This window comes from Oryza brachyantha, chromosome 2, assembly GCF_000231095.2.
Source record: "Oryza brachyantha chromosome 2, ObraRS2, whole genome shotgun sequence".
Classification (NCBI taxonomy): Eukaryota; Viridiplantae; Streptophyta; class Magnoliopsida; order Poales; family Poaceae; genus Oryza; species Oryza brachyantha.
This window is the reverse complement of record NC_023164.2, coordinates 5,503,862-5,514,792: the sequence shown is the minus strand read 5'-3', so window position 1 is coordinate 5,514,792 and position 10,931 is coordinate 5,503,862. Positions and strand designations below refer to the sequence as shown.

Here is a 10,931-nt window from a genome sequence, read left to right as displayed (position 1 = left end):
ATCTCTCTAGCTAAAATAACTTATCATGTAGTTTCATAACAACCAGGCCAGCTGCATATGATTCGAAGTTATTTTTATGATTGGATAAAACTTGCACATGTCTTTACTAGTCTACAATTAGCTACACATGGACACATGCATGTGGTGCTTGTAGAACATATAAATCCAAATCTTTATGTTCATATGGGAGCTAAGGTTTTACTTTGATTAAATATTACATGACACATCAAACTAGAAATTTTACATGGCAGATAAAATAGCTGCACAATTTTTTCACATCTTAATATTTTTGTATTCAGAATTTTAGATAACAATCCTAATTGTATTTCCACCTGTACTATTTCTCTATTTAATCTGGCGCAGCTATCGTACAACCAAGGATAAAGCCATTTCTCTTCCTCCTTTCTATGTCTGGTTAACGTGGAAACCACTTCGTTATGTTCTAGTATAAACACAGTCCGTAACTAGTTGGTGAGTTATACTCAAAGTTCCTTTAGTGATAAAACAAACCACAATAAAATAAATAACAACTATATATATTTCTAAATAAGATAATCAGAAACATATGTTATAATGTCGATAGAGTCATAAATAAAAAAGACGAACAAAGTAGTGTATTATTTGAAGGGCCTCGCTAATAAAATATTTCCACATCACTGTGTACACACCTAAGTTACATCCAAAATTAATTGCTTAACAACATATCACCAATCCATAGCCGATCGATCAAAAGCTGCAAATTAGAAATCAATCAGAGCTAGCTGCACGCATGCATGGGTGCTGCAATGAATTGGATCGAAACCAAAAACCAAATTAAGTGGATGCAAGCTAGCTAGTGTACTAGCCTAACCACTTAGGTACTTAAACCAACCAAAAAGTAACCAACCGAAACGATCGAACGATCATCGCTGTACGTACAGTACATCAACTACACGGCATTACGGCGGCGGCGCTATCTAATCTAATCTAACTGTAGATGAGTAGTAATAGTAGCTTAGTTAGTGAGCTAGCCACACACTGATGCATGATCAGTTCAGTTCAGTTGCACCTGACACTCACTCACGCACACGGACCAACTAATGCCAAAAGTACTAAAGTGATTCATCCTGAAAGTGTTTTGGATGATTATTGATAGGATGAGATATGTAACAGTTATTGTAGAGCATGGACAAATTAAGTGTGTCAGAAAGTTGATTAGTTGATTTATAATTAGGAGTTTTGTTTTGTTTTTTCTTTTTGAGAAATGTTGGACAACCCCATTTGGACCTTGTTGGAAGCTGTAGCGAGGATCTGTTTATTTCTCTTTTTTTTTGGCAATTTAAGGCTAAATGGCTGAATTGAATTGATTAACTAATATTCCCTCTGTTTTTTCTGTTTAAATCTCATTGACTTTTGGATCTACTTTTGATCATTTGTCTTATTCAATACTGTATAAATATAAAAAAAATAAAAGCATTCTTAAAGAGTATTTAATAATAAATCAAATCATAAAAAATAAATATGTAATTTTTTAATAAGATGAGTAGTTAAACGTAAACCCTAAAGTTAACGGCATTAAATAGAAAAACGTGGAGAGAGTAGAAAACTAAAAAATAATTCTTGTTACAAAGTTTAGATGAAAAATACTTATATATGAATCATTCTTGTACGAAGTATATTGTTTATGTGAATGGAAGGGGACAACGCGTGACACTCATTTTTATGGAGGAAAAGATCAAACAGTGCCTCGTTAGTAGTACGTAGTACTAGTATACACGAGCTAGTAGCATGTGTTTATACTGGTAATACGCTTGTCATTAGCTTAATTAAGCACTTGAGTATAGTGATTAATTATACTAACCACTTCCTTAATTAGCCATTGGGAGGGAAGAGAGAGAGTGTGTGTTAGCTCAGCTGTCGCTGTGACGCCGAGCTCTCCTCCTCCCCTCTCTCTCTCCTTCGTCTCTCAGCTCAGCTCCACCCACTGCCCACTACTACTAAAACGGGCAACCCCCCAACCCCTTCTCTCTCACTCCTCCATTGCTGCAGCTCGAGCTAGCTAGCTATCCACGCTGAATTGTCTCTATCTCTCTCTTTGTGTGTGTGTGGTGTGTTTGAGTTGACGAGGTGCTTGATCGAGCTACCCCAGCGAACTAGGTGCTGTTGGTTTTGGCAATGCCGCCGGAGCTGGAGGTGTGTAGCCCGGCGTCGTCAGGGGGGGCGTCGTCGCCGGAGTCGCCGGTGGGGGCGGGGAGGAGGGGAGGGGGAACGGGAGGGGAGAAGAGGGGGAGGGGGGACGGGGGGCGGCACCCGTCGTACCGCGGCGTGCGGATGCGGGCGTGGGGGAAGTGGGTGTCGGAGATCCGGGAGCCGAGGAAGAAGTCGCGCATCTGGCTCGGGACCTTCCCGACCCCGGAGATGGCGGCGCGCGCGCACGACGCCGCCGCGCTCGTCGTCAAGGGCCCCGCCGCCGTGCTCAACTTCCCGGACATGGCCGCCTCGCTCCCGCGCCCGGCCTCCGCCTCGCCGCGCGACGTCCAGGCCGCCGCGGCGCGGGCCGCGGCCATGGAGCCGTCGTCGTCGTCGTCACCGCTCCTGCAGGGCGCCGCATTGCTGGCCCCGCCGGCGTCCGGCGGTCCTGCTGCGAATAAGCCGCTGCCCGGTAAGAACGGCGGCGGCGGCGGTGGCGCCGGCGCGGCGGACGACGAGCTCGAGGCGATCGTCGAGCTGCCGCGGCTCGACGAGCTGGACCGCCTGGACGCCGCCGAGCTCGTGTTCGGCGCCGCGTTCCACGACGCGGCGGCGGAGGACCAATCGTGGTCCGACTCCGTCTGGATCGACGACGACAGCTGCGGCGGGTACGCGGCGGGCGCGGCCGCGGCGGCGGCGCACGACGATCTGTTCGGCCTCGACGCCGACCACCACGGCTGGGTCCAGTCGGTTGGTGCCCTCTTGTGGAACCTGTAATAATAATAATCATAAATAATATTAATATCTAATTACCAAGTAATTAACTGTTCTAGCTCCTTTTTAATCCCTTTTTTTACCTCCTTTCTGAATCTGTATATAGATTTCCACCTTTTTTATTTTTTTATTTTGGATTTTTTTTCTGGCAGGTTTAATATATATTTCTGCCTCATTTTAATTTTTCTTTCTTTGTTCCAAGAGTGTCCTGTAGCTTTACCTTTTTGTTCAGTTTGGGGCTCTTGTCTTCTGAATTTGTCTTCCATCAAAGCCTAGTGGCTCTACCAGAGTGTCAACTAAGCCACAAGTCATTAATGGCCTATGTAATAAAAATCTTTAATTTACATGCAAGCACCGCATTGTTAAATAGGATCAAATGGCCCATAATTGAATCATCATCTTTCATCAATCAGTACTATATTTATACAACTCCTAGCTAGCAGCTAGGTACCTGCATATATGCAGTGCAGGGTGGGCAATTAATTAAGCAACAACTTCAAATGACGGCTTTAATTTATTACCATTGCTATTAATTGGGTAATCAACTAGCCAGTGTTCTTTTGATCACTCATCCTAATTATGAATTGCAAGGAAAGTAGCAGCACTACTGACCACACATGAGCCAGCCAGCCGGTTTGTGTGTGTGGTACATTGATCCTAGCCAGTGAACTTTTTCAGCCTCGGGAGAAAATTAAACTTATATAAATGTAACTTTCTTTTACTACTTGGTCATTATTTGAGCAGCAATTACTCTAAGTACACTGCAGCAGCACCGGTCATGATCGCACATATTTTAGAGAATTTTCAGAGAAAACAATTCGAGTAATCGGAAATTTCTACTGTTCCAAATCTAATAGACCCTAATTTGTGTGCTTTATTGTGGTCATGTAGCTATATTATGGTTGCACGATACTATTCTAATATAACTATTTTAATTTTACGTTTGATATGTGGACCCAATTACTATAAACCCACGTGTTAGTCACTGTATATACCGGGAAGTAAGTCGGAGAATCTCAATACACTGTGGTTTGGGGAGATGCCAGGCTCCAGCTCAGTAGCGACTGGTCAGCTGGGAGAGGGTGTTTTTTTTTTCCAAGTGAACTGGGGTTTCTTGGTGTGCATGTGTCAATACGTGTGTGGTTTTCAGAATATTCAGAGTTTTGTCCGGTGTGTCCAAGTCCTGCAGCCTGTAGCTAAGGGGCGGTTTGGATTAGTGACTTTTTTTTTTGTCCTCTGTTATTTGGACATTAATTAGGAGTATTAAATATAGATTGATAACAAAACTAATTGTATAAATAAATATTATTTTATTAGAAAAAATTTTTAAGCCTAATTACTTCACAATTAGCAAATGTTTACTGTAGCATCACATTCGCTAATCATGAACTAGTCAGACTCAATAGATTCATCTCGCAAAATAGTTTAGAGTATGAGATAGGTTTTATTAATAGTCTATATTTAATATTTCTAATTAGTGTCCAAACATTCGATGTGACATGGATCGAAAAAAAGGTTGGGATCCAAACATGCCCTAAGCCTTGTCTGCACTGTTTTGGAGAGAAGAGAGCTCAATTGGATGCAATGCATTCCCTTTCAGATAATGTAATGTTCAGAGAGTTTCACATGGACCACACGGGAGAGAGAAGCCAAGATATATACACGTTCTTTTTACTTACTAATTTTAGAGCTCTCTGAAAAATAAAAGAGAGGAATAGAAAAAATAAATACAAAATCTTAAACAGAGTACTATAAAACACAAAAAAATATAACTGATTATTTAAATAAATTGCAGGAAAAAAACACAGAACTGGATGAGAGAGAGACTAAAAGAGGAAACTTTAAAATGGCTAGGGCTCTTGCTAGTTGAATTTTCTCTAAAACCTATACGTATTGGGCCATTTCTTTAGGAATTTAGGATTTGGAAAACTGTAATTATTATGTTAAAACAGGGTTTTAATTGATACAAATTATCATTAATCTGTTAACATTGTTTTCTATATATATATATATATATATATATAATTGTTTCATATGTATTTACTACTGACCTATCACTGGAACGAAGAAATAGTACGCTCTGTCTGCCTCATAAAACACAGCTCTAACCTCTTAGGAAAGAAGTAAGGAGGTAGCCAAATGACCAAAATAGCCATCATTACAAGCAAAATCGTTTTGGTAGGTGGATAAAATTTCTAATCTGTAAATTAATTAAGGATAGGTAAGAGTAGAGATATCGAATAATTTGGTTAAAACTATAGAAATTGATTTATCCAGGCAGGGCTCGATTTGTACTTGCAGGGAAAACGTGGAACTAGTAAGAAAAGGCATGGAGATGATGCAGGAGAGAAAGCCTGAGAAAAGGTCAGGACCATCTGCTACTGGGATGGTACTCCTGCGGCCTCTTGCCAAGGACAGGATTGACTGCAACAGTGCAAGTCCTCGGAGCCTGTACTTTTTTTTCTCGTTTTACTTACGTTTATAAGTCAAAATTTAAAATTTAATTTTAAAGTTGATTATGATATTTTTCTACCGAAGTTTATATTTTCAGCATTATCATTTAGATCACTAAAAATACATACATAAAGTTGTATTTATAAATTATTTTTTATAAATATATACCATTTGACTTTTTATAGGAAAAACCCACGCAATCACCCGTTTGCTCACTGAACACATGTCCCAGAACTAGGTAGTACAGTACTATGTACCGATCAGAGTTTTCTCTGTACTTGGGTACAGCGTTTTACTGGAGTGTACGTATTCGTACGTGCAGGGTACCAGAGCAACTATGAGACGCACTCCATCTGTCCCAGAAAAAATCAATTTCTCCGGTTTCCGTGTTCAACGTTTGACCGTCCATCTTATTTAAAATTTTTTTTATCAAATTAGAAAAAAATTAGTCACACATAAAATACTATTAATGATTTATCATCTAATAAAAACAAAAATACCAATAAAAAATTTGAATAAGACGAAGAGTTAAAAATTATAGGTAAAAAATAAAAAATTGATTTATTTTGAGACGAAGGGAGTACTGCGTTGGAGCTCTTCAAAGATTATGTATATGGATTGGTTGGATTTGGTTCTTTTCTTTTTCTTTTCTTTTTCGTTTTTGAGCCAGTAGAACCCATGCAGGGTTTTGTCTGTCCATGAGTATATATAACTATTTTTAGTCATGCCTATGGATAAATATAAAGAGGAGGCAATACTTTATAGCAAAAGTCACACGCATATATAGACCAAGTTCTGTTTCACTGAGAGCAGTTTCTCTGGTATCTTCTTCATATGTAAAGAAAAGAAAAACTAACCTTCTCTCTGCAGAAATAATATTTGGCACTTCTAACTTGAAGATATTACTCCTTACGTATGTTCACAGAAGAGGTCATTAACATTGGTACATGCTTAACCATTCGTCTTATTTAAAAAAAATTATCTAATTATTATCTATCTTATTATGATTGGATTTAATACTAAATGTGTTTTAACCATAACTTATATTTTCTGACATTTGCACAATATTTTTATAAAATAAATGATTAAATGTGTATGAAAAAATCAATGACATTCTCTGTTAAAATACAACGAGACTACTAAATTTTTGACTATTTTTTCCCAATGATCTTAACGGAAGAAACGTAATTGTAAACACGGTAAATTTTGTCTTGTATGTTTTGTCGTTGTAGTTGCTTATAAGATAATTTTTGAATTTAAAAACACAATGCATGATATAATTTTATGGTTTTTATTGTGGTTTACTTGATATCATTTGTTTTTAATCGGTATGGACACATGTATGAAAGTACTGCCTATAAATTATTTTATTTATAAATAAGTCGTTTTGATTTTTTTTTCTTCAAAAGGTAAAATGATGAGAGCCAATATGACCCGTCCTTAAGGTTGGTAAAATAATCAAATTTTATAAGCTATTTACAAAGCTGGAATTGGGGGTTTTATTGCACTCTTCTCAGTGAGTTTTGTCTTAAAAATGTAAGCAAAAGTTTTTTAAATTCTTTTCTAAAACAAAACGAGGTAATTTTATTTGTTTATATGCTTAAACAGCTATTTCAAAAATCAAACAATTCATAATTATATATTTCAACCGTATCGAACAAGATCTACGTGGCAAGCCGACCAAAATGTAAATTTATAATCGAGCAATTAATTGATGGAATTGAAGCGTCGCCATCGATCGCTGCTTGCTGGCTGCGATGCTGGCAAGAGAACAGCAGCGTGAACCGCAGTCGCCTCTGCAATCTACATGCACGTGGCTTAGCTTAGTTACCTACTCTATCTGACCCAAAAATATTTTATTTTTGATTCTATTTATTTGTTTCATAGTGATTTTATTTTTAAGATAATCATTTTTTATGATTTTGTAACGTGGATTGGGATAATATATATCTTGCTTAAAAAGTGGAAAATAATTGTATTAAAGGTCCAAAAGATGAAAAAATATTTTAGTATGTAGTATCGTATCATTATGTATAAAGTAGATTAAATATAAAATTATTTTCAGACAGAAAGGAGTAGACCTCTATCCTTAAATATAATATCCATACATACACCAATACTAATCGGTTTCTCTAACATATATTATAACCGCTGATATGCAGTCATAAACGACGCGGCTCACGTCAAAGTCAGCTGCAGTAGTAAAACGAGTGTACTACACCACAGTTGCACACATGGGTGTGTACATAATTAGCCTAGATTGCACTGCATCATGCATGGCCAGCCACCGCCCTGTCTCTCAGCTGGCCGGCGGTCAGTGCACCGCCGCTCCTTATCTATTATTTCTTCGTCCGTTATAAAATATAAGTATTTTTTAAATTTTAATTTTACGTTAAAATATAGATATTTATTTGTGATGTTATTTATAGCAATAGTTGTTTTATTGATTAGTTTTTATTTAAAATTATATACCTCTATCTTACACTCTCTCGTTTGGTAATTAAGTACCATCATCTTCGCGACGTTAATCACTATTAACAATTTAAAATTTATATTTTCGGATGCAGTCGTTAAGTACTACTCCGTATGCCGAGAGACCTAGCTGCCCGTGGTCTTGTCACATTAACACGTCTCGATCCATCTTCTGACAGAGCTAATTAATGTACACCGTTATTAGTTGGTTTTGTATTGACCTGGCATACTATGCAGAAGCATCGATCGATCTCTCCTCCTCGTCTATAGTGTGCTAGCTACTGAGTATGCAGTGCTCTGCTGATGTCATGGATACGTCACTACTGATTGCATATATCGCAGCGCTTCCTATCTACCACGTCTGGAGGGGAGACATGGTCAAAAAAAAGTTCAGTAATAATATTATTTAGTAAAAGTAAAATAATAATAAATCGATAATTGAGTGGTATCAAGTGTCAGTGTCAGGTAGATTACAACCGAATATTCAAAAAAAAAACATTTTTTTCCCATTAAGCAAGCGTCTTTAATTTAGTTGTGTCTTCAGTTTTCACGTTAATTCTTTATATTCTCAAATTTAGCCAGTATAATTTTTTAATTTATTTGGATGTCAAAAATTTTATACTTACACCTCACAACCCATATATTACTGTAAATTCGTACCCCTTCGACAGCTGCACCATGCCAGCGCCGCCTTCCCTTCTTCAATGGCTCTACACCGATGGAAGTTTCTTGGTAGGCCGGCTACATGACCTATTGACATTTCCCTCGTGTCTAAAAGGAAAAGGAAATGAAAATGACCATTGTTCTACAATATCGTCGGATCCCAATTCAAGCTAACGCTGCATGAACATGCATGCACAGTAAGGTGGTGTTTAGATTGAGAAAATTTTTGGAAGAAGTATGACATCAATGTTTGACCAGATGTCGGAAGGGGTTTTTTCAGACACGAATGGAAAAACGAATTTCACGGCTAGCCAAGAAACCGCGAGACGAATCTTTTGAGCCTAATTAATCCGTTATTACCACATGTTGGTTACCGTGGCACTTATGGCTAATCATGGACTAATTAGGCTCAAAAGATTCGTCTCAAGATTTCTTCCATAACTGTGCAATTAGTTTTTGGTTCATTTATATTTAATGCTTTATTTAGGTGCCTAAAAATTCGATGTGATGTTTTTTTAAAAAAAATTTAGGAACTAAACAAGACCTAAAAGAGCAATATTGAATTGTCACAGTGGACCGATCAGTCTCTTTACTGTTGCTACAGCTCGTAGTTTTTTTTTAATTATTGTCCTTTTCTTTTCGAAAACTACTATAGAAGATATGGCCGACCTAATTAGACAAAAATTGAGGAAAAAGAAAGACAAAGAAGACGACACTTTCCCCCTCCAAACATGAGTTGCCTGTCTCGACGTACGTACTCTTAATTTCCCTTTCATATCCATTTGCCAATACAAATATTTAATTATGTATTACTATCTCAGATCAAAACTATTTATCGTTTAGCATAAGACTCGGTGAGATCTTTAAAATTCCAACCAAATTTAATGCTTAATTAGTTTAAATGGAAAAAAATGATATATGTAGATTTTTCATGAAAGGAGGTAGTATTATAATATCATACAATTTTTTGGTTTCTAAATTTATTCTAACAAAGATATTGGTCGTCGGAGTTTGAAAAGTTTGACTAAATTTTATCTTAAACAATAAATATTTTTAACTGCAGTGAGTACACTTGCACTACTAATGACAGTACAGCTGTTCCTATTGAGGCTGTGTAGTTTATGTTTCGACGGTTAATCTTTTTTTTTACTTGTATCACAAAAGGTTTCCTTTTGATTTCGTAGCACACAAGGGAAACTCCTATTCGACACATTGTGATTTACTTCCAAAGGAATGAACAAGTTGCCCTAGCTTTTGCAAATTGTGGGTTTGCACACACACACTTTGCAAAAGTGCTCCATGGATGTTGATTTACCCACATGTAATTAATTAGCAGGTTAATTAATTAATTAATTAATTCCTCTACAAGTGCCACTCACTCGGTACTTTTGCTACATACAATCCTATAGTAGCTAGTTTACATAAGTGTAAGTGTGTTAATGGTGATGAGGAGGATATCATTATCATATATCAGGTCAAGTGGAACAGGAGGTCAATTCAATCTAACGCGATCAAATTTGTCGTCTCATGAGCCGGTCGTCGCATGCATGCATGCAGTGCAGTGCACTTAATTGGTTAAACAAATTGGAGAGCAATAATTCCAGGGGCACTGTACGTGCTGCAGCGATCGAGCGTGTTCGTCCATGTGTTGTCGATTCAATTTATTTTTTGTTTACTAATTAGCATGTCGACGATGTCGATCGTACACAAATTGCGTTGACAAATTTAACAAAACGATCCTAGCTAAGTACTATTGCTGGCGAACCTATGCTATGCTTCCCGGGTTCGAGGATCCGGTGCTAAATTATCCAATTCTTACTAAATTATATCATATTAATTAGTATACGAGTATAAAAATTAAATAATTAATATATATTAGACCCCTGATAATTTCTGTCGTAGATTCATTCGCCACTGATTGCTCGATCGACTGGTTAGTTTACCCCATTTCGCTCAAACATTTCACCGGATGTGTGCATGCATGAATGCTGTCCAATCTGTGTGAGTGAGCACTGCTGGAAATAACGACGAATAGTATCCGGCAGTAGAGGACTTGGACAGTTGGCAACTATAGTTTGGGTGGGGCTCATGGTGACTCTGTGTCTATGTGACAGCTGCATATATACACGTAGAGTGACCAGTTTATTAATTGTTTATTCGCTCGTATCTTTTTTTCTGTTTTTGTTTATAAGTTAAAAATTAAATTTTTAATCTTAAATTTATGGTTGATTTTTAAAGTTTTTTCATCGAAGGTTTTTTTTTTAACTTTGGTCTTTAGATTGCTAAAAGTACATATATAAAATTTTTATTTATAAATAATTACAGTAAAGTCCAGACCTTTTTTAAATGAATGAAATACGGATAAATCTACTTGTTTATATGGATAAATTAAACATTGT

At 37.2% G+C, this 10,931-nt stretch overlaps 1 protein-coding gene across 1 annotated transcript; it reads left to right on the top strand.

Moving 5' to 3' along the window:
• The first annotated feature begins 2,027 nt into the window (after positions 1–2,027).
• Positions 2,028–2,977, top strand: LOC121053650 (ethylene-responsive transcription factor TINY-like). Its single transcript, XM_040521401.1, has one exon. The coding sequence runs from the start codon at positions 2,155–2,157 to the stop codon at positions 2,944–2,946; it is 792 nt and encodes a 263-aa protein (XP_040377335.1). The 5' UTR covers positions 2,028–2,154; the 3' UTR covers positions 2,947–2,977.
• The last annotated feature ends 7,954 nt before the right edge of the window (positions 2,978–10,931 follow it).

Bases quoted from the DNA above. Each gene is read 5' to 3' on its own strand.
- LOC121053650 (XM_040521401.1), top strand. From the start codon at position 2,155: ATGCCGCCGGAGCTGGAGGTGTGTAGCCCGGCGTCGTCAGGGGGGGCG.